The following is a 23,463-nucleotide window of genomic DNA, read 5'->3' as shown; positions in this document are numbered from 1 at the left end:
AGACGGGCAGTTTGCGCTGGATGAGCCTGAGGAGCGCTCCTGGGGGACTTTACTGGATGGATTTGGCCACTTTGCTTGAATGCCAGGGAATTTAGGCTCAGCCCCAGGGGATTTAGGCTCCATTCCTCCATTTCCAGGCGGATTCCGCCCTTCCCCGCTGGATTTTGGAGGGAAGGCGGAGCGCTCTGAGGAGTGGAACTACAAAGATGGGGGCGCTGCTGCTCTCGCGAGACTTGTGTCGAGAAGCCCCAAACGTGGCGAGGGCCAATCAGAAGCCGCGCTTGGCAGAAGTACTGGCGGAAGTTGTCCTGCAGCGGCGTCAGCAGCCGCTTCCGGCGGAATTTTGACTCTGTCAGCGCTCTTTTGTACTATTGCATTTATTTTGATTTTTTTCTTTTTTCCTAATTAATTTCCGTATTTCTGACCTGGAGTCTCTCACTGGTTTGGCTTTCAAACCAGAACAATAACTATTATGAATATTTGGTATTATAGCTGTAATATAATTAAAACATAATTATTATAAATTGAACTATTTAGTGTTATAGCTGTAATACAACTATTTTAACTATATGTAGTATTATAGCTTCGGGAGGGGCCGGGAAGGCCCGAACGGCTTCGGGAAGCGCCGGAAAGACCCGAGCGGGATCGGGAAGCTCCATCCCAAGCTCCAGCCCCACTCAGGACACATCACTATGGGGGGGATGTCACCCCCCGTTTATTCTGGAGACATTTGGGGACATACGGGGACATTGGGGAGGTTTGGGGACATTGGGGACATACGGGGACATTTGGGGACATTGGAGAGGTTTGGGGATTTGGGACATTTGGGGGACATTTAGGCCATTGGGAATATTTGGGGACATTGGGGGACACTTGGGGACGTTGGGGATTTTGGTGACATTGGGGACATTTAGGATATTTGGGGGATGGCGGACATTTTGGGGACACTGGGAACATTTGAGGACATTTGGGAATTGGGGATATTTGGGGACATTTTAGACTTTGGTGGCATTGGGGACATTTGGGGGATTTGGGACATTGGAGAAGTTTGGGGACATTTTGGACTTTGGTGACATTGGGGAGGTTTGGGGACATTTGGGGACATTTTGGACATTGGGGACATTTAAGACATTGGGGACACAGGGACACGGAGATGAAGGGGACATTTGGGTACATTTGATGACATTTGGGGACACTTGGTGACATCGGCGCCACGGGTGTCACCTCCCCGCTGAGGGCCACAGGCGCTGGCAGAGCCCCCCGATGACAAAGGCCACCAAGGCCATCCCCGCCATGTCCTCCACGCTGGGCCCGGTGTCACCTGCGGGGGGACAGTGGGGACACGTCAGCGACACCCCCGGGTGGCACCGAGCCCGTCCTGGTGGCACCAACCCTGTCCTGGTGTCACCAACCCCGTTCCTGATGTCCCCAACCCTGTCCTTGATGTCCCCAACCCCGTCCCTGATGTCCCTAGCCTTGTCCCCAATGTCCCCAATTCCATCCCACATGTCCCCAACCCCATTCCTGATGTCCCCAAGCCCGTTCCTGATGTCCCCAACCCCACTCCAGATGTCCCCAACCCTGTCCTTGATGTCCCCAACTCCAATCCTGGTGTCCCAAGACCCTCCAAACCCTGCTCCTGGTGTCCCCAATGTCCCCAGCTTTGCTCCTGATGTCCCCAGCTCCATCCCAGGTGTCCCCAGCTCCATCCTCAATGTCCCCAGGTGTCCCAAACCCTGTCCATGATGTCCCCAGTCCCATCCCAGCTGTCCCCAATCCCATCCCAGGTGTCCCCAACCCCGTCCCTGACGTCCCCAGCTGTCCCCAGCCCTGCTCCGGATGTCCCCAATGTCCCCAACTCCAATCCTGGTGTCCCAAGGCCCTCCAAACCCTGTCCCTGGTGTCCTTAACTTTGTCCCTGATGTCCCCAGGTGTCCCCTCACCTGCCACCCGCACGGTGACCCTCAGTGGTGTGTCCCAGGCCACGTGTGTCACCAGGCAGCTGGAGCTGTCCCCAGTGTCCCAAACCCCATCCCAGGTGTGTCCCCAGTGACTCAAATCCCATCCTTGATGTCCCCAGGTGTCCCCAAACTCTGTCCCCAATGTCCCCAACTCCAATCCTGGTATCTCAAGATCCTCCAAACGCTGTCCCTGATGTGCCCAGGTGTCCCCAGTGACCCAAACACTGTCCCTGATGTCCCCAGGTGTCCCCAGTGACCCAAACACTGTCCCTGATGTCCCCAAACCCTGTCCCTGATGTCCCCAGCCTTGCTCCTGATGTCCCCAAGCCCATCCCAGGTGTCCCCAAACCCCATCCCCAATGACCCAAACCCTGTCCCCAGGTGTCCCCTCACCTGCCACCTCCACAGTGACTCTGTCCCCCATGTCCCCAGGTGTCTCCAAACCCTGTCCCTGATGTCCCCAGGTGTCCCCAACTCCAATCCTGGTGTCCCAAGACCCTCCAAACCCTGTCCCTGGTGTCCCCAGTGTCCCCAGACCCATCCCTGATGTCCCCAGCCTTGCTCCTGATGTCCTCAAGCCCACCCTCAGTGTCCCCAGGTGTCCTCAACCCTGTTCCTGGTGTCCCCAGCCTTGCTCCTGTGTCCCCAACAACATCCCAAGTGTCCCCAACGCTCTGCCCAGTGTCCCCAGGTGTCCCCAGATCCCATTCCCAATGTCCCCAGATGTCCTCAAACCCTGTCCTTGGTGTCCCCAGGTGTGTCCCCAGGTGTCCCCTCACCTGCCACCTGCACGGTGACCCTGAGTGGCACGTCCTATGCCATGTGTGTGTCACCAGGCAGCTGGAGCCGTCCCTGAGTGTCCCCAAGTCCTGTCCCCAGTGACCCAAACCCCATCCCAGGTGTGTCCCCAGGTGTCCCCATCTCCAGTCCTGGTGTCCCTGGTGTCCCCAAACCCTGTCCCTGATGTCCCCAACTCCATCGCAAATGACCCAAACCCCGTCCCCAATGTCCCTAAGTGTCCCCAGCCTTGCTCCTGATGTCCCAAAGCCCATCCCAGGTGTCCCCAAGCCCATCCTCAATGTCCCCAGGTGTCCCCAGCTCCAATCCTGGTGTCCTCAGGTGCCCCCAAACCCTGTCCCTGATGTCCCCAGGTGTGTCCCCAGGTGTCCCCTCACCTGCCACGTGCACGGTGACCCTCAGTGGCGTGTCCCACGCCACGTGTGTCACCAGGCAGCTGTAACTGTCCCCAGTGTCCCCAAACCCCATTCCAGGTGTGTCCCAAACCCTGTCCCCTCACCTGCCACCCGCACGGTGACCCTGAGTGGCACATCCCACGCCGCGTGTGTCACCAGGCAGCTGCAGCTGTCCCTGAATGTCCCCAATGACCCAAATCCCACTCCTGATGTCCCCAGGTGTCCCCTCACCTGCCACCCGCACGGTGACCCTGAGTGGCACATGCCAGGCCGCGTGTGTCACCAGGCAGCTGTAGCTGTCCCCCGCTGTCCCCGCGGCCACGCTCAGCCCCGCGCTCCGGCTGAAGGTGCCGTCGGCCGCGCGCCGGTGCCCCGAGCTCCAGCTCAGCCCCGCGCCGCTGTCCCCAGGGCTGCTGGCACCGTCCCCAAGGGTGGCGGCGGTGGTGGCACCCTCGGGTGTCACCGGGCGTGGCCGCGGGTCCCCCCGGGCCTGGCGCTCCCAGCGGATCCCAACGTCCAGCGGGAAAAACCCGACGGCGTCGCAGCGGAGCCGGGCTGGGACACCCGGGGACAGCACGGAGGGGACCAGGGACACCTGGGGAGGGGCTGGGGACAGACGGACGGACAGTTAGGGACACTGGGAGGGATTGGGGACACGGGGACAGACAGTTAGGGACACTGGGAGGGGCTGGGGACACGGGGACAGACAGTCAGCGACACTGGGAGGGGCTGGGAGGGACTGGGATGGACTGGGAGCTACTGGGAGGGACTGAGAGCTGGGCTGGGACACCCGGGGACAGCATGGAGGGGACCAGGGACACCTGGGGAGGGGCTGGGGACATGGGGACAGACAGTCAGGGACACTGGGAGGGACTGGGGACACCCAGTTAGGGATACTGGGAGGGGATTAGGAGGGACTGGGACAGACTGGGAATGGACTGGGACACCCGGGGACAGCACGGAGGGGACCAGGGACACCTGGGGAGGGGCTGGGGACAGACGGACGGACAGTTAGGGACACTGGGAGGGGCTGGGGACACCCAGTTAGGGACACTGGGAGGGACAGGGAATGGACTGGGAGGGAACTGGGAGGGACTGGGAAGGGATGGGGACATGGAAACACCCAGTTAGGGACACTGGGAGGGACTGGGATGGACTGGGAGGGAACTGGGAGCACTGGGAGCTGACTCTACTTCAAGCTCAAGGCCCAGTTCAACCAGCAGCTTGAGGTACTGGGAGCACTGGGATATACTGGGAGGGACTGGGAGGAACTGGACACAGAGAGGGGCACTGGGACATACTGGGACATACTGGGAGCCCCGCCCAAGCCCCGCCCACCCCTCCCAGCACTGACCAATCACGTTCACGCGCAGCACCTGCTGCAGCTGCCCGAGGGGCGTGGCCACGGAGCAGACAAAGGAGCTGTCATCGGACACCGAGAGCGGCGGCAGCTGCAGAGAGACCTGCACAGCACCCCCTGGCGGCTGGGAGGAACAGAGAGGGACTGGGATGGACTGGGATGGACTGGGATGGAACTGGGAGGGACTGGGATGGACTGGGAATGGACTGGGAGGGGACTGGGATGGACTGGGAGGGGACTGGGATGGACTGGGAATGGACTGGGATGGACTGGCATGGACTGGGAATGGACTGGGATGGACTGGGATGGACTGGCATGGACTGGGAATGGACTGGGAGGGACTGGCATGGACTGGGAATGGACTGGGAATGGACTGGGAGGGGACTGGGATGGACTGGCATGGACTGGCATGGACTGGAAATGGACTGGGAGCAGCTGGGATGGACTGGCATGGACTGGGAATGGACTGAGAGGGACTGGGATGGACTGGGAGGGGACTGGGAAGGGATTGGGAATGGACTGGAATGGACTGGGAGGGCCTGGGAACCGGCTGTTCCATACCCACAGCGCCCCCTAGCAGCCAGGAGGACCCAACCCCTTCCCTCAGTGGCGCCTCCCGGTGTCCTCACATGGAACTGCAGCTGGGTTCTGTGGACTGGAATGGACTGGGAGGGACTGGGAACCAGGGGTTCCATACCCACAGCACCCCCTAGAGGCCGGGAGGACCAACGGCACCTCCCGGTGTCCCCAGACAGAACTGCAGCCGGGTTCTGTGGACTGGAATGGACTGGGACAGACTGGGAATGGACTGGGAGGGCCTGGGAACCGGCTGTTCCATACCCACAGCACCCCCTGGAGGCCGGAAGGACCCAACCCCCCTCCTTCAGCGGCGCCTCCCGGTGTCCCCACGTGGAACCGCAGCTGGGTTCCGGGGACTGGGAATGGACTGGGAGCCACTGGGAGGGACTGGGAATGAACTGGAATGGACTGGGAGGGACTGGGAACCAGGGGTTCCATACCCACAGAGCCCCCTAGCGGCCAGGAGGACTAACGGCGCCTCCCGGTGTCCCCACACAGAACTGCAGCCGGGTTCTGTGGACTGGAATGGACTGGGAGGGACTGGGAATGGACTGGAATGGACTGGGAGGGGACTGGGAAGGGATTGGGAATGGACTGGAATGGATTGGGAGGGCCTGGGAACCGGCTGTTCCATACCCACAGCGCCCCCTAGTGGCCAGGAGGACCCAACACCCTTCCATCAGTGGCATCTCCCGGTGTCCCCACGTGGAACCGCAGCCGGGTTCCGGGGACTGGGAATGGACTGGGAGGGACTGGGAAGGACTGGGAATGAACTGGAATGGACTGGGAGGGACTGGGAACCAGGGGTTCCATACCCACAGAGCCCCCTAGCGGCCAGGAGGACTAACGGCGCCTCCCGGTGTCCCCACACAGAACTGCAGCCGGGTTCTGTGGACTGGAATGGACTGGGAAGGGATTGAGAATGGACTGGAATGGATTGGGAGGGCCTGGGAACCGGCTGTTCCATACCCACAGCGCCCCCTAGCGGCCAGGAGGACCCAACCCCCCTTCCATCAGTGGCATCTCCCGATGTCCCCACGTGGAACAGCAGCCGGGTTCTGTGGACTGGAATGGACTGGGAGGGACTGGGAGGGACCGGGAATGAACTGGAATGGACTGGAAGGGACTGGAAATGGACTGGAATGGACTGGGAGGGGAATGGGAGGGACCGGGAATGGACTGGGAGCCGGCTGTTCCATGCCCACAGCGCCCCCTAGCGGCCGGGAGGACCAACGGCACCTCCGCGTGTCCCCACTTGGAACCGCCGTCCCTCCCCTCACCTGTGTCCCCTCACCTGTGTCCCCGGGGGTGTCCCGGCGGCGTCCCCGTGTCCCCCCAGCAGCAGCAGCACCCCCGGCGCGGCCTCGGTGACGCGGTTGGCGGCCGAGTCGAAGGCCAGCAGGCGCCGGGTGGCGCCGTCGCGGTGCCGCAGCCACTCGAGGGTGAAGGGCACGCCCGGGGCGGGGGGCGTGAAGGAGCAGTGCAGGGTCTGGGGGGTCCCCAGGAGCCCCCGCAGCGTCGGCGTCAGCGTGGAGATGGCCAGGGAGGCTGCGGGGACAGGGACACGCGGGTGACACCGGTGACAGTGGCACGCTGGTGACAATGACACAGGTGACACACAGGTGACAATGGCACAGGTGACAATGGCACAGGTAACAGCGACACACACAGGTGACAGTGACACACAGGCTACAATGACACAGGTGACAAGGACACACAAGTGACAATGACACACACCGGTGACAGTGACGCACACAGGTGACAATGACACACAGAAGTGACACACAAGTGACAATAACACACAGGTGACAGTGACACACAAGTGACGAAGACACAGGTGACACACAGGTGACAATGACAATGACACACCGGCGACAATGACACACACAAGTGACAATGACACAGGTGACATCGACACAGGTGACAATGTCCCAGGTGTCCCCTCTCCCCTCACCGTTGACCCTGGCCATGTCACCTGCTGTCACCTCCTGCAGCAGCACCGTCCCCTCCCTGCCCCGTGTCCCCAGGTGACAATGACACACACAGGTGACAATGACACACAGGTGACATACACAGGTGACAATGACACACAGGTGACATACACAGGTGACAATGACACACACAGGTGACAATGACACAATGACGACACACACAGGTGACAATGACACGCATGTGACACACACAGGTGACAATGACACAGGTGTCCCCCCTCTCACCGTTGACCCTGGCCGCGTCCCCCTCCGCTGTCACCTGGTGCAGCAGCACCGTCCCCTCGCTGCGCGGTGTCCCCAGGTGACAATGACACACACAGGTGACAATGACACACAGGTGACACACACAGGTGACAATGACATGCACAGGTGACCATGACACAATGACACAATGACACACACAGGTGACAATGACACACAGGTGACACACGCAGGTGACAATGACACAGGTGTCCCCTCCCCTCTCACCGTTGACCCTGGCCGTGTCCCCCGCCGCTGTCACCTGGTGCAGCAGCACCGTCCCCTCGCTGCGCGGTGTCCCCAGGGCCAGCAGCCACCAGCGCGTCCCCAGCCCCGGGTGGCAGCGCGGGGACGGCCCCGGGGGCGGCGGCAGCAGCGGCTCCGTGGGGCTCAGCTCGCACCGGGGCGGCGCCAAAGAGGGACCCCAGAAACCCTGCAGCACCCCCAGGGCGTCTGGGGGGGAAAAAGAGGGGGTGAGATACAGGGACTGCCCCAAAAATACCCCAAAATTCCCCCAAAAATACCCAAAAACTGCCCCAAAATCCCCCCAAAACTGCCCCAAACACCCCCCCAAAAATCCCCCCAAAATCGCCCAAAACCGCCCCAAATACCCCCCAGAAATCCGGCAGCACCCCCAGAGCGTCTGGGGGGGAAAAAGAGGGGGTGAGATACAGGAACTCCCCCAAAAATACCCCAAAATCCCCCCAAAACTGCCCCAAACACCCCCCAGAAACCCTGCAGCACCCCCAGAGCGTCTGGGGGGGGAAAGGGAGAGGGTGAGATACAGGAAATTCCCAAAAATCCCCCAAAACCGCCCCAAATACCCCCCAGAAATCCGGCAGCACCCCCAGAGCATCTGGGGGAGGGAAACAGAGGGGGTGAGATATAGGGATGCCCCCAAAAATACCCCAAAATCCCCCCCCAAAATCCCCCCAAAAATACCCTAAAACTGCCCCAAAATCCCCCCCAAAATACCCCAAAACTGCCCCAAACAGCTGCCAAAAATCCCCCAAAACTGCCCCAAACACCCCCCAAAAATACCCCAAAATCCCCCCAAAAAATATCCCAGAAATACCCCAAAACTGCCCCCAACATCCCCCGGGAAATCCCCCAAAACCGCCCCAAACACCCCCCAAAATTCCCCCAAAACTGCCCCAAACACCCCCCAGGAATTCCCCCAAAAATCCCCCAAAACTCCTCCAAACATACCCCAATAATCCCCCAAAACTGCCCCAAATATCCCCCAAACCCTCCCCCAAAAAGCCCCAAAACTGCCCCAAACACCCCCCAAAAATACCCCAAAGCCGCCCCAAAACTGCCCCCAACACCCCCCGAAAAATGCCCCCAAAAATCCCCCAAAACTGCTCCAAACACCCCCCAGGAACTCCCCCCAAAACAGCCCAATAATACCCCAAACACCCCCCCAAAATACCCCAAAATGCCCCCTGAAAACATCCCAAAAATACCTCAAACTGCCCAAAATACCCACCAGGAAATCCCCCAAAAATACCCCAAAACCACCCCAGAACACCCCCAAAAATCGCCCCCAAGAACCCCCCAAAAATTGCCCTCAAAACCGCCCCAAAATCCCCCCAGAACGCCCCAAAAAACCCGAAAAATTGCCCCCCAAAAATCACCTCCAAACCCCCTCAAAAACCGCACCCAACCGCCCCCAAAATCCCCCCAAATTCCCCCCAAAAACCCCCCACAAATCACCCCCCAAAATCCCCAACAACTGCCCCCAAAACCCCTCAAAAGTCACGCTGAAACTCCCCCAAAAGCCCCAAAAATCGTCCCCAAACCCCCAAAAATCGCCCCCAAAACCCACCCAGATCCCCCCAAAAAATTGCCCCAAAATCGCCCCCAAACTCCCAAGAAATAACCCCCAAAACCCTCCCAAAAATCGCCCCTAACACCCCTCAGAAGGCCCCAAAACCCCCAAAAATCGCCCCCCAAAAATCGCCCCCCAAACCCTCCCAGAAACCCCCCAAAATCCCCAAAAACCACCCCCAAAACCCCCTCAGACCCTCCAAAAAACCCCCAAAATTTCCCCCAAAATCCCAAAGAAATCACCCCAAAATCCCCCCCAAAACCGCCCACAACCCCCCCAGAAACGCCCAAAAATTCCCAAAAACCACCCCAAACCCCCTCAGATCCCTCCAAAAAAACCCCAAAATTTCCCCCAAAACCCCCAAGAAATCACCCCAAAACCCCCAAAAATCGCCCCCAATCCCCCCAAAATGCCCCAAAACCCCCAAAATCGCCCCCTAGAAACCCCCAAAGAATCCCCAAAAACCACCCCCAAAACCCCCTCAGACCCTTCCAAAGAAACCCCAAAATTTCCCCCAAAACGCCCCCAAATCCCCCCCAGAACCCCCCCCAAAAATCGCCCCAAAATCCCCCCAAAACCCCCCCCAAATTGGGTCGGGGGTCTCTCACTGATGACGTCGAAGGTGTTCTGGGGGTCCCGGGGGGTCTCGGGGTGCGGGGGGACCCCAGGACCCCCAAAATTGCCCCCAAAACCCTCCCAGGTCTCCCCAAAAATCGCCCCCAAAACCTCCAAAAATCGCTCCCCAAAACCCTCCCAGGACCCCCCCAAAAAACTCCCCAAAACCCCCCAAAATCGTCCCCAAAACCCCCCCAAAATCCCCCCCAATTGGGTCGGGGGTCTCTCACCGATGACGTCGAAGGTGTTCTGGGGGTCCCGGGGGGTCTCGGGGTTCGGGAGGGCCCCAGGACCCCCCAAAACCCCCAAAAAACTCCCCAAAATTCCCCTCAAATCCCCCCAAAAATCGCCGCCAAAACTCCCCCAGAAACCCCCAGAAATGGCCCCAAAACCCCCCCAAAACCCCCAAAATTGGGTCGGGGGTCTCTCACCGATGACATTGAAGGTGTTCTGGGGGTCCCGGGAGGTCTCGGGGTGCGGGGGGACCCCAGGACCCCCAAAATTGCCCCCAAAACCCCCAAAAATGCCCCAAATCCCTCCCAAGACCCCCCAAAACTCCCCCAGAAACCCCCAGAAATCGCCCCAAAATCCCCCCGAATTGGGTCGGGGGTCTCTCACCGATGACGTCGAAGGTGTTCTGGGGGTCCCGGGGGGTCTCGGGGCTCGGGAGGGCCCCGGGACCCCCCAAAATTGCCCCCAAAAATGCCCCAAATCCCCCCCAAGACCCCCCAAAACTCCCCCAGAAACCCCCAGAAATTGCCCCAAAACCCCCCCGAATTGGGTCGGGGGTCTCTCACCGATGACGTCGAAGGTGTTCTGGGGGTCTCGGGGGGTCTCGGGGTGCGGGGGGGCCCCGGGACCCCCCAAAAGGCGGAGCAGGGCCCCGCGGGGGGAGGGGGCGCCGCGCCGGTCCAGCAGGGGGCAGCGCAGGGCGGGGGGCGGCTCCCCAAAAACCGCGACCCCTCCCCAAATATGGAACACACCTGGGGGGGGGGGGGGGCAGAAAAAAGGGGGTTTGGGGAGATTTAGGGGGGATTTGGGGGGTCCTGGAGGAATTTTGGGGGGTCCTGGGGGGATTTAGGGGGGATTTGGGGGGTCCTGGAGGAATTTTGGGGGGTCTTGGGGGGGGTTTTGGGGAGATTTAGGGGGGATTTGGGGGGTCCTGGAGGGATGTGGGGGGGTCTTGGGCGAGACTTGGGCAGATTTTGGGGGTCCCGGGGGGATTTTGGGGAGATCAAGAGAGGATCTGGGGATTTTTGGGGGAAGTTTGGGGGGTCCTGGGGGGTTTGGGGGGATTTAGGGTGGATTTCGAGGGTCCTGGAGGAATTTTGGGGGGGTCTTGGGGGGAAATTTGGGGAGATTTAGGGGGGATTTGGGGGGTCCTGAAGGGATTTTGGGGGGGTCCTGGAGGGGTTTGGGGGAGACTTGGGGAGATTTTGGGGGTCCCGGAGGGATTTTGGGGGAAAGTTCGGGGGGTCCTGAGGGGTTTGGGAAGATTTTGGGGGGATTTGGGGGATCCTGGGGGGGTTTGGGGGGATTTGGGGTGATCTTGGGGGGCCCTGGGGGGTTTAGGGACATTTTAAGGGGGGGATTTAGGGGATCCTGACGGGATTTTGGGAGATTTGGGGTGATTTTGGGGGGATTTGGGGGGGTCCTGGGTGGTTTTGGGGAGGTTTTGGGGGGATTTGAGGGGTCCTGGGGGGGTTTTGGGGGGATTTGAGGGGTCCTGGGGGGTTTTGGGGGGATTTGGGGATGTTTTGGGGGGGTGGGTGGTCTAGGGAGGATTTGGGGGAATTTGGGGGATTTGGGGGTTATCTGGGGGGGATTTTGGGGGGCCCTGAGGAGTTTAGGGACATTTTAAGGGGGGGATTTGGGGGGTCCTGGGGGTTTTGGGGAGATTTCGGGGGGTTTGGGTGGTCCTGGGGAGGTTTTGGGTGGATTTGGGGTGATTTTGGGTGGTCCTGGGGAGGTTTGGGGGGTCCTGAGGGGATTTTGGGGGATTTTGGGAGATTTGGGGGGGGATTTGGGGGAATTTGGGGGATTTGGGGTTATTTGGGATGATCTTGGGGGGCCCTGGGGGGTGTAGGGACATTTTTAAGGGGGGCATTTGGGGGGTCCTGGGGGTTTTGGGGAGATTTTGGGGGGATTTCGGGAGGATTTTGGGGAGTGTTTGGGGGCATTTGGGGGGGTTTGGGTGCTCCTGGGGAGGTTTTGGGGGGATTTGGGGTGTCCTGAGGGGATTTTGGGAGATTTGGGGTGATGTGGGGAGGATCTGGGGAGTCCTGGGGGGGTTTGGGGGATTTTGGGGAGATTTGGGGGGTCCTGGGGAGGTTTGGGGGGGTTTTGGGGGGTCGCAGAGGGGTCCTGGACAGGATTTGGGTTAGGGTTAGGGTTGAAAAGATTTGGGGGTGCCGGAGGGGGAATTTGGGGCTCCCGGGGGAATTTGGGGCGGTTTTAGGGAGGAAACCGAAATTTGGGGTAATTTTGGGTCGGGAATCTGGGGTCATGTCCCAATTTTTGGGGTTTCCGCGATTTGGGGTGTCCCGATTTTTGGGGTTTCCGCGTTTTAGGGCGTCCCCATTTTTGGGGTTTCTGGGATTTTTTGGGGGCATTTCCCAGGATTTGGGGGTCAGGGAGTGTTCCGGGGTTGGGATCCGCCGGGATTTGGGGTTTGGGGGGAAATTTTGGGGTCCCGATTTTGGGGTTTTTCGACCCCTCCTCACCCGCCAGCAGCAGCCACGCTCCCGCCATCGCTTTCGCTTTCGCTTCGGGCCACGCCCACTGCCCCAAAAACCCGCCCCAAAACCCCAAAATCCCCCAAAACCGCCCCAAAATGCCCCTCAGCGGCTTCGGCCACGCTCCAGACCCCAAAATTCCCCTCAAGAACCCCAAAAATTCGGGCTCAAACCTTCAAAAATCCCCCCCAAATTTCCCCCTCAGGGGCGCTGACCACGCCCACAGGGTTCTGGTTACGCCCCCACCTCAAATCGACCCAAAATGACCCAAAACCGCCCCAAAATTCCTCTCAGGGGCTTCGGCCGCGCCCCAAACCCCAAAATTCCCCTCAGACACCCCAAAACTTCGGGGTCAAACCCTCAAAAATCCCCCCCAAATTTCCCCCTCAGGTGCACTGACCACGCCCACAGAGCTCTGGCCACGCCCCCACCCCAAATCGACCCAAAATCCCCCCAAATCGCCCCAGAATTCCCCTCAGCTGCTCTGGCCGCGCCCCAAACCCCAAAATTCCCCTCAGACACCCCAAAATTTTGGGGTCAAACCCTCAAATTTCCCCCCAAATTTCCCCCTCAGGGGCGCTGACCACGCCCACAGAGCTCTGGCCACGCCCCTACCCCAAATCGACCCAAAATGCCCCAAAACCGCCCCAAATCCCCCGCAGGGGCTTCGGCCGCGCCCCAAACCCCAAAACTCCCCTCAGACACCCCAAAAATTTGGGTTCAAACCTTCAAAAATCCCCCCAAATTTCCCCCTCAGGGGCGCTGACCGCGCCCACGAAATTCTGGGCACGCCCCCATCCCAAACCCACTCCAAAACCCCCAAAATCGCCCCAAAATTCTCCTCAAGAACCCCAAAAATTTTGGGCCAATCCCTCAAAGAAACCTCAAATTTCCCCCTCGGAGGCTCTGGCCACGCCCATAGGGTTCTGACCACGCCCCCACACTACAAATTTCCATGCAGGTGATTTGGCCACGCCCCAAATTTCCATTTAAGGCGCTTGGCCCCGCCCCCATGACCTTGGCCACGCCCCCAGCCCGCGAAATTCCCCATTTTGGGGGTTTCGGACCCAAATCCAGGGGGGTTTTTGGGGTCTGGGGGTGCCAGGAGGGGTCCCAGAATCCCGGGGGGGGGTCCCCAAAATTTTTGTGGTGCTCAGGACCCCTCAAAATTCCCCCAAAAAATTGAGAGTTGAACCTCAATATAAAACAAAAACCTGAATTTTGGGTTTTTTTTTTGGGAATTTAATGGGATTTTTAGGACTGGGGGGGTTCAGGATTTTTGGGGTGGTCCCAAAATATTTTTGGGGGGGGTCCCCAAAATTTTGGGGGTGTCAGGGCTTGGCCTGGAGCTCCTGCTGGAGGCGGCCCAGGAGCTCGCGCTGCTGCTCCGAGCGCCGCTCCAGCTCCTGCATCTGCTGCTCGTAGCGCTTCCTAAATGGGGCGAAAAACGGGGTGAAAAACGGGGATTTTGGGCAAAAAATGGGAATTTGGGGGGAGAAATGGGGATTTTGGGGGGAGAAATGGGGATTTTGTGAAGGAAATATGGATTTTGGGGAGGAATAACGGTGATTTTAGGAAAGAAAATAGGGATTTTTGGGGAAAAATTGGAATTTTCCCCATTTTCCGTTTTTTTTTTCCCCATTTCCCCCCCCTATTTTTCTCAATTTTCCCCACATTTTTACCCAAAATCCCCGTTTTTCACCCCAAACCAGGCTCACATCCCTCCACTGATTTACTCCAGCCTTTTTTCCCATTTTTCCCTCATTTTCCCCATTTTTCCCTCATTTTCCCCCATTTTTCCTCCCATTTTTCTCCATTTTCCCCCATTTTTCTCAATTTCCTCCCATTTCCCAATTTTTCCCCATTTTTGCCCCAAATCCCCATTTTTCACCCCAAACCAGATCCACATCTCCCCACTGATTTACTCTAGCCTTTTTCCCCATTTTCCCCCCATTTTTTCCCATCTTCTCCATTTTTTCCCAATTTTTTCCCATTTTTCCCATTTTTTCCCTTTTTCCCCCTTTTTGCCCAAAATCCCCATTTTTCACCCCAAACCAAACTCACATTTCCCCACTGATGTGCTCCAGCCATTTTCCCCATTTTTCTCTTGATTTTTCCTCCCATTTTTCTCCATTTTTCTGCATTTTTCTCCATTTCCTCCCAAATTTTTCCCATTTTTTCCCATTTTTTCCCCATTTTTGCCCCAAATCTCCATTTTTCACCCCAAACCAAACTCACATCTCCCCACTAATGCACTCCAGCCATTTTCCTCATTTTTCCCTTGATTTTTCCTCCCATTTATCTCAATTTTCTCCCACTTTTTCCCATTTTTTTTCCCATTTTCTCCCCATTTTTTCCCATTTTTCCCTTTTTTCCCCTTTTTGCCCAAAATCCCCGTTTTTCCCCCCAAACCAGACCCACATTTCCCCACTGATGTGCTCCAGCCATTTTCCCCATTTTTCCCTTGACTTTTCCTCCCATTTTTCTCAATTTTCTCCCACTTTTTCCCATTTTTTTTCCCATTTTTTTCCTATTTTTCCCATTTTTGCCCAAAATCCCCGTTTTTCCCCCCAAACCGAACCCACATTTCCCCGCTGATGTACTCCAGCCTTTTTTCCCATTTTTCCCTTGATTTTTTCTCCTATTTTTCTCAATTTTCTCCCACTTTTTCCCTTCTTTTTTTCATTTTTCCCATTTTTCCCAATTTTTTTCCCATTTTTCCCCCTTTTTGCCCAAAATCCCCGTTTTTCCCCCCAAACCGCACCCACATTTCCCCGCTGATGTACTCCAGCCGTTTCCCCACGGTGTTTTTGGCCTCCTCCAGGTCCTGCTTGACCAAAACGGGGCCCAAAAGTTTAAAAATGGTGGTGGAGTCGTCCAGCAAATTCAGCTCCTGGAAATTGGGGAGAAAAATCCAAAGTTTGGGAAAAGGGGAGAAAAAAAATTGGGGGTTTTGGGTGGGAAAAAATGGGAAATTCAGGCAAAAAAAATTGGGATTTTTGGGGGGGAAAATGGGATTTTTTTTGGAGAAAAATCCAAATTTTGGGAAAAGGGGAGAAAAAAATTGGGGGTTTTTGGGCGGGAAAAAAAATGGGGAATTCGGGCAAAAAAATGGGATTTTTTTTCAGGGGAAAAATGGGATTTTTGGGCAGGTAAAAGTGAGAATTTTGGGGAAAAAATGGGGATTTTGGGGGGGCAAAATGAGGTGGAAATGGGGATTTTTTGGGAGAAAAAATGGGGATTTTGGGGTTATTTTCAGGGCAGATTTTGGGTTATTTTCAAGGCAGTTTTGGGTTATTTTTGGGGCATTTTGGGGGTAGTTTTGGGTTATTTTTAGGTTATTTTTGGGGCAGTTTTTGGGTTATTTTTGGGGCAGTTTTGGGGTATTTTAGGGCAGTTTTTGGCACAGTCCTGGGGAATTTTTGGGGAAGTTTTGCCTCAATTTTGGGTTATTTTCAGGGCAGTTTGGGATCGTTTTCAAGGAAGTTGTGGGCTTATTTTTGGGGCATTTTTGGGGCATTTTCTGGGGCAGTCTTAGATTATTTTTAGGTAATTTTTGAGGCATTTTCAGGGCAGTTTTGAGTTATTTTTGGCTTATTTTTGGGGAATTATCTGGGGCAGTTTTAGGTTAATATTGGGGCATTTTCTGGGGCAGTTTTGGGGTTATTTTGGGGGCAGTTTTGGATTATTTACAGGGCAGTTTGGGCTTATTTTCAGGTTATTTTTGGGAGATTTCTGACTCAATTTTGGGGCAGTTTTGGGTTATTTTTGGGGCAGTTTTTGGTTATTTTTAGGGCAGTTTTGGGCTTATTTGTGGGGCAGTTTCTGGGGCAGTTTTAGAACATTTTTAGGTTATTTTTGGGGCATTTTTGCATTATTTTCAGGGCAGTTTTGGGTTTATTTTTGGGGCATTTTTGGGGCATTTTCTGGGGCAGTTTTTGGTTATTTTAGGTTATTTTTGAGGTTATTTTTGGGGCAGTTTTAGAGCATTTTCAGGGCAGTATTGGGGCATTTTCTGGGGCATTTTTGGGTTATTTTTGGGGCAGTTTTGGATTATTTTCAGGGCAGTTTTGGGTTTATTTTTGGGACATTTTCTGGGGCAGTTTTAGATTATTTTTAGGTTATTTTTGGGGCATTTTCAGGGGCATTTTTGGGGCATTTTCTGCGGCAGTTTTAGGTCATTTTCAGGTGATTTTTGGGGTTATTTTTGGGTTATTTTGGGGGCAGTTTTAGATCATTTTCAGGTTATTTTTGGGGTTATTTTTGGGTTATTTCTGGGGCAGTTATAGGTCATTTTAGGGTGATTTTTGGGGCATTTTCTGGGTCAGTTTTGGGTCATTTTCAGGTGATTTTTGGGGCATTTTCTGGGTCAGTTTTGGGTCATTTTCAGGTGATTTTTGGGGTTATTTTTGGGTTATTTCTGGGTCAGTTTTGGGTCATTTCCAGGTGATTTTTGGGGTGATTGGCGCCCCCCACGCACCTCCTGCACGATGTTGTTCTCCGTCAGCTGCGTCTCCAGTTTCTGCCGCGCCGCCACCCGCCCGGCCCAGCTCTGGGGACGGGGGGGGACCCCAAAACCGCGGCTCAGGGGGACCCCAAAACCCCAACACGGCCCTGGGACCCCCCCCAAAAAATAACGGGGGGACCCAGAGGGGTTTGGAGGGTCTGGAGGGGTTTCTGGGGAGGGTCTGGGGGTCCCTGGTTTGGAGGATTTTTGGGGGTTCCTGGAGATTTCTGGGGGTCCCTGGAGATTTTGAGGGGGGATTTTGGGGGACTTGGAGGATTTTTGGGGGGTCTTGCAGGGATTTTGGGGGTCCAAAGGGGATTTGAGGGGAGATTTTGGGGGTTTTGGAGGATTTTTGGGGGTCACAGAAGATTTTGGGGGATCTGGAGGATTTTGGGGGGTCTGGAGGATTTTTGGGGGGCCCAGGAGATTTTGAGGGGGGATTTTGGGGGGGGTTTGGAGGATTTTTGGGGGTTCCTGGAGATTTTTGGGGGTCCCAGGAGATTTTTGGGGGTCCCTGGACATTTTGAGGGGGGATTTTGGGGGCATTTGGAGGATTTTTGGGGGGTCTTGCGGGGATTTTGGGGGTCCCAGGAGGTTTTTGTGGAGGTTTTGGGGGTTCCAGGGATTTTTGAGAAGATTCTGGGGAGATTTGGGGGTCCCAGGAAGATTTTGAGGGGGAATTTTGGGAGGTCTCGAGGATTGTTGGGGGTCCCAGGAGATTTTTGGGGAGGGTTTGGGGGTCCCAGGGGGTTTTGGGGGTTCCAAAGGGTTTTTGGGGGATCCCAGGAGATTTTGGGGGGAACTTTGGGGGGTCTGGAGGATTTTTGGGGGTCCCAGGAGATTTTTGGGGAGGCTTTGGGGGTCCCAGGAGATTTTGGGGGGGATCTTAGGGGGTTTGGAGGATTTTTGGGGGTCCTAGGAGAGGTTTAGGGGAGATTTTGGGGGTCCCAGGGGGATCTGGGGCATCTGAAGGATTTTTGGGGGGTCCCAGGAGATTTTTGGGGGAATTTTGGGGGGTCTGGAGGATTTTTGAGGGTCCCAGGAGGTTTTTGGGGAGAGTTTGGGGGTCCCAGGAGATTTTTGGGGGGATTTTAGGGGGTTTGGAGGATTTTTGGGGGTCCTAGGAGAGGTTTTGGGGGTCCCAGGGGGATTTGGGGGGATTTGAAGGATTTTTGGGGGGTCCCAGGTGGTTTTTGGGGAGGTTCAGGGGGTCCCAGGGGGTTTTGGGGTGTGCTTGAGAATTTTTGGGGCTCCCAGGAGGTTTTTTAGGAGATTTTGGGGGTCCCACAGAGATTTTGGGGACATTTGAGAAGCTCCAGAAGAGTTTTGGGGAGTTCTGAGAGGATTTGGGGGGTCCCAGGGACTGTTTTGAGGAATTTTGGGGAGATTTTGGGGGTCCCAGGGGTTTTTGGGGGTCCCAGAGGGGATTTTGGGGGGTTCCAGGGGGGATTTTTGGGGAGATTTTTGGGATTTTTTGGGGTCTCACCTTTCTGTAACTGCTGATATTTCTCCAGCTCCCCCTGGAGCTTCTTCTGCAGCGGCTCCGCCATGGGGGGGGGGGGGGGGGGGCGCTTTTTTTTGGGGAGAATTTTGGGAATTTTGGGGTCACTCCCCCCGAAACCCCCAAATTCCCCCCTGAGCCCTCAGGGATCGCCCCAAAAACATCCAAAAATCCTCCCCCCCAAAACCCAACCCACGTCCCTCCAAACCCCCCCAGAACCCCCCAAAATCCTCTTGGGACCCCAAAAATGCCCTCGGGACCCCCAAATTCCCCCCAGGACCCCCAAATTACCCTCAGGACTCTCAAATTCCCTCCAGAACCCCCAAATCTCCTCCTGCCCGCTCCAAACCTTTCCAGGACCCTCCCGAATTTCCCTGCCAGACCCCGAACCTTCGAATCGCCCCAAAATGCCTCAAAATGTCCCCAAATCCCCCAAATTTCCCCTCCCCCCCGCCCCCAATTTTCACCCTCCGCTCCGCGCGGCTCCAACGCTTCAGGCCACGCCTACCTCCGCTCTGCGCATGCGCCACACACCCGGAAACCACGCCCCTGCCGCTAAGCCACGCCCATTTCCCCGTATATGGACATCACCCCTCAGCGCTGGCCACGCCCCCTCGCGGCGCCCCGGCCGCGGCCCGCGCTGCTCCCCTCTTCCCCCGGGGGGGATTTTGGGGTTTTTGGGGCCGCCGGAGGTGAGAGAGAGGCGGGGAGGGCTCCGGGATGGGCCCGAGGCGGCGGCGATGGCGGCGGAGGGCGGCGAAGGCGGCGCTGGCGGCGCTGGGGGTGGCGGTGCTGGCGCTGCTGGGCAGCGGCCGGGCCGAGGAGCTGCTGGCGGCGGCCATGGCGGCCTGGGGGGAGGGGCGGGGGGGCTGGGGGGAGGGGGGGGACGGGGACGAGTGGGGGATGGGCGTGGGGGGCGAGGGGGATGGGAATTGGGGCGGTGGGTTCGTGAATGGGGGGCGTGGGAAATGGGCGGGGTTTGTGAATGGGGAGCGTGGGAACGGGGCGGGGTTTGTGATTGGGGGGCGTGGGAACGGGGCGGGGCTTGCGAACGGGGGCGCGGGGTTTGTGAATGGGGAGGGCGCGGGCGTCCCGAATGAGGGCGCGGGCGGCGGGAAATGGGGCTCGGGGCTCCTCAATGGGAGCTCGAAGATCGCGAGTGGGGGTCCCTGGGGGGGAACTGGGGGTCCCGGTGGTGCCAGTGGGGGTCCTGGGGGTGTCATTGGGGATCCCGGGGTTGGAATTGGGGGTCCCGGTGGTGCCATTGGGGGTCCCGGTGCCGTAACCGGGGTTCCCCCGCCGCCGCCCGCCTGCCTGGCGCTGCTCTCGGGGGGCTCCGCCGATCTCCCCCCTCCCCTTTTGGGGTCCCCGCGCCCCCCCCAGGTGCTGCTGTCGCCGCCTCCGTGCGCGCCCCCGGCCCCGTTCCTGCTGATCCTCGTGCCCAGCGCGCCCCCGCACCTGCAGCGCCGCCTCGCCGTGCGCGACACCTGGGGCGGGCCCTGGGCGGGCTCGGCGGCGCCCCCCGCCCGCACCGTGTTCGTGCTGGGGACCCCCCGAGACCCCCGCGAGCAGCGGGAGCTGCTGGCCGAGTCGCGACAGCACGGCGACATCCTGCAGGGCGACTTCGCCGACAGCTACGCCAACCTGACCCGCAAGACGCTGCTGCTGCTGCGCTGGGCCCGCGCCTGCTGCGCGGCCGCGCCCTTCCTGCTCAAAGCCGACGACGACGTCTTTATCAACGTGCCCGCTGTCGCGACATTCCTGGCGTCGTGGCGCGACGCGCCCGCGCGGCTCTACCTGGGCCGCGTGCACTGGCGGGTGGCGCCGAACCGCGACCCGCGCAGCCGGCACTATGTCGCGGAGGCGCTGTACCCGCTGTCGCGATACCCGCCCTACTGCAGCGGCACGGCCTACGTGCTGTCGCGGCGGGCGGCGGGCGCGGTGCTGCGGGCGGGTTTCGGGGCGGTGCCGGTGGGGTTGCCGGAGGATGTGTGGGTGGGGGTGGCGGCGCGGCGGGCGGGGGTGTGGGCGCGGCACTCGGCGCGGTTCGGGGGCTCGCTGCGGTTCCCGCCCGAGCGCTGCTGCCTGGCCCGGGCGCTGCTGAGCGCGCACCGCGTGCGGCCCCGGGAGCTGCGCGGGGTCTGGGGGCGCCTCCCCGGGGAGTGCGGGGGGCTCTGGGCCCTGCTGGGGGTGCTGCGGTGCCGCCTGATGGCCCTGGGGGAGGCGCTGTGGGGAGGGGGCGGCGGGGATCCCGAGTGACGTCGTGGGACGGGGGAATCCCGCTCCTTCTGCCTTCGCGGGAAGGTGTGTTGGAGGTGACGTCATGGGAAGGGGGAATCCCCCCATTCAGCGTTGGAGGTGGTGGTGGCGTCATAGTAAGTGACGTCATAACGGGGGAAACCCCCCCCCTTCTCCCCTGTGGGGGCGTTGTAGTTGGGCGGTGACGTCATGGGGAGTGACGTCATGATAGGGGAAACCCCCCACACACACCTGTGGAGGCAGAATGGTTGGGAGTGACGTCATGGGAGGACGGGAATCCCCGTCCCTCTCCTTTCCCTGGAGGGTGTGTTGGGGGTGACGTCATGGGGAGTGACGTCATGGGACGGGGGAATCCCTGTCCTCCTCCCCTCTCCCCCCATGGAGACTGGGGTTGGGGGTGACGTCATGGGAAGTGATGTCATGAGAGGGGAACACACCCCTCCCCCCTCCTGCGGGGGGGCAGAGCTGTTGAGGGTGACGTCATGGGGGTGTGACGTCAGAGGTTTTGGGGACCTCCCCCCAAATGGAGACAGTGGCTGGGGGTGACATCACGGGGGTGTGATGTCACAAGGGAGTGACGTCACAGGTGTGAGAACCCTCCCCCCAATGGGGACAGGGGGCTGCAGGTGACGTCACAGAGTGGTGACATCACAGAGCGGTGACATCACAGCTTTGGGGAATTCCCCCAATGGGGACAGTGATGTGGGGTGATGTCATGGAACGGGAGTGACATCATATCGTGACATCATGGGGAGTGATGTCATGGCTTTGGGGAACCTCCCCCCCCAATGGGGACAGTGTCTGGGGGTGACGTCACGGATTGGGAGTGATGTCATGGGTTGGTGACGTCATGGGCTGTCACCGGACCTGGCACAGTGACACCGGTGTCACCTGGGTGTGACACAGAGCTGGCACGGTGACAGGCGTGTCACCCGGATGTCACCTGGAAGCGTCACCCAGACACGGAGCTGGGACGGTGACACAGCCGGATGTCACCTGGATGTGACACAGGGACACGGAGCCGGCTCGGGGACTCCGATGTCACCTGGGTGTGACAAAGTGACACGGGTCTGGCTCGAGGACACAGCTGTCACCTGGATGTGACACAGAGCTGGCACGGTGACACAGCTGTCACCTGGGTGTCACCCGGGTGTGACACACGGACACGGCTGTCACACAGACACGGAGCTGGGACAGTGACACAGCCGGATGTCACCTGGATGTGACACGGACACGGAGCTGGCACAGTGACCTGGCTGTCACCTGGGTGTGACATGGAGCTGGCTCGACACAGGTGTGACACAAGGAGCAGAGGTGTGACACCAATGTCACCTGGGTGTCACCCGGGTGTGACACACGGACACGGAGCTGGGACGGTGACGCAGCCGGGTGTCACCTGGATGTGACACAGGGACATGGAACTGGCTCGGGGACACCGATGTCACCGGGATGTCACCTGGAGCTGGCACAGTGACACCAACGTCACCTGGATGTCACCTGGATGTGACACAAGGACACGGGTGTGACACAGGTGTGATACCGATGTCACCTGGGTGTGACACAAGGACACAAATGTGACAGGGATGTCACCTGGACCTGGCACAGTGACACAGGTGTGACAGGGATGTCACCTGGATGTGACACAAGGACACAGGTGTGACAGGGATGTCACCTGCACCTGGCGCGGTGACACTGATGTCACCTGGATGTCACCCAGATGTGACACAAGGACACGGGTGTGACACGGGTGTGATCACCGATGTCACCTGCACCTGGCACAGTGACACTGATGTCACCTGGGTGTGACGCAAGGACATTGATGTGACAGGGATGTCACCCGGACCTGGCACAGTGACACTGGGTGTGACACCGCTGTCACCTGGGTGTGACACAAGCACACAAGTGTCACAGGGATGTCACCTGGACGTGACACGGGTGTGACACCGCTGTCCCCCCCAATAAAGTCCCAGCGCCGGTGACACCGAGGGGACCTCGTCTGGGGGAGGGGACACTGGGGACACCCCAAAATCGGGATGGGGACACTTTGGGGACCCCAAAATCGGGATGGGGACATTCTGGGGACCCCAAAATTTGGGACACTTTAGGGACCCCAAAATTGGGATGGGGACATTTTGGGGACACCCCAAAATTGGGATGGGGACCCCAAAAATGGAATGGGGACACTTTGGGGACCTCAAAATTGTGATGGGGACATTTTGGGGACCCAAAAATGGGGGGAGGGGACATTGGGGACCCCCAAAATTGGGGAGAGGACCCCAAAACTGGGATGGGAACATTTGGGGACCCCCAAAATCGGGATGGGGACATTTTGGTACCCCAAAATGGGGATGGGGACCCCCAAAATTGGGATTGCACCCCAAAATCGGGATGGGGACACTTTGGGACCCCAAAATTGGGATGGGGACCCCAAAACTGGGGATGGGACACCTTGGGGACCCCCAAAAATTGGGATGAGACCCCAAAATGGAGGCGGGGGACATCTGGGGACCCCAAAAATTGAGATGGGACCCCAAAACTGGGGAAGGGACCCCAAAATTTGAGATGGGGACACTTTGGGGGACCCCCAAAAATGGGGCTGGGACCCCAAAACTGGGGGAGAGGGGACACTGGGGACCCCAAACTTGGGGACAAATCCGAGTGCAGCCACCCCAAAGTCGCCGCCCCCCAAAT

General features: G+C 58.3%; 2 protein-coding genes across 2 annotated transcripts; both read right to left on the bottom strand.

Annotated features, from left to right (window-relative positions):
* Positions 1–248: 248 nt before the first annotated feature.
* LOC131570253 (tapasin-like) lies at positions 249–12,546 on the bottom strand. The gene is made up of 7 exons (XM_058822616.1): positions 12,494–12,546; positions 10,568–10,753; positions 7,553–7,777; positions 6,388–6,641; positions 4,509–4,638; positions 3,386–3,760; positions 249–1,321 (listed from the first exon to the last, which is right to left on the bottom strand). Exons 1-7 carry the CDS (start codon positions 12,519–12,521, stop codon positions 1,221–1,223), a joined length of 1,299 nt encoding a protein of 432 aa, XP_058678599.1. The 5' UTR covers positions 12,522–12,546; the 3' UTR covers positions 249–1,220.
* Positions 12,547–13,712: 1,166 nt separating this feature from the next.
* PFDN6 (prefoldin subunit 6) lies at positions 13,713–19,355 on the bottom strand. Its single transcript, XM_058822530.1, has 5 exons — positions 19,105–19,355; positions 18,499–18,544; positions 16,986–17,057; positions 15,274–15,398; positions 13,713–13,936 (listed from the first exon to the last, which is right to left on the bottom strand). The coding sequence occupies exons 1-5, from the start codon at positions 19,353–19,355 to the stop codon at positions 13,837–13,839; spliced, it is 594 nt and encodes a 197-aa protein (XP_058678513.1). The 3' UTR covers positions 13,713–13,836.
* Positions 19,356–23,463: the final 4,108 nt, after the last annotated feature.

Source organism: Ammospiza caudacuta, chromosome 33, assembly GCF_027887145.1.
Source record: "Ammospiza caudacuta isolate bAmmCau1 chromosome 33, bAmmCau1.pri, whole genome shotgun sequence".
In the NCBI taxonomy this organism is placed as follows: domain Eukaryota; kingdom Metazoa; phylum Chordata; class Aves; order Passeriformes; family Passerellidae; genus Ammospiza; species Ammospiza caudacuta.
Note: the sequence above shows the minus strand (reverse complement) of the source record. Positions and strands in the feature narration are given on the sequence as shown.

Bases quoted from the DNA above. Each gene is read 5' to 3' on its own strand.
- LOC131570253 (XM_058822616.1), bottom strand. From the start codon at position 12,521: ATGGCGGGAGCGTGGCTGCTGCTGGCGG. The intron at 10,754-12,493 runs GTGAGGAGGGGT...CCCCCCCCCCAG, and splicing joins AGCGTGGCTGCTGCTGGCGG to GTGTGTTCCATATTTGGGGA. The intron at 4,639-6,387 runs GTGAGGGGACAC...TGTTCCTCCCAG, and splicing joins GGACACCCCCGGGGACACAG to CCGCCAGGGGGTGCTGTGCA.
- PFDN6 (XM_058822530.1), bottom strand. From the start codon at position 19,355: ATGGCCGCCGCCAGCAGCTCCTCGGCCCGGCCGCTGCCCAGCAGCGCC. The intron at 17,058-18,498 runs GTGAGACCCCAA...CCCCGTCCCCAG, and splicing joins ATATCAGCAGTTACAGAAAG to AGCTGGGCCGGGCGGGTGGC. The intron at 15,399-16,985 runs GTGCGTGGGGGG...CCCAATTTCCAG, and splicing joins AGAACAACATCGTGCAGGAG to GAGCTGAATTTGCTGGACGA.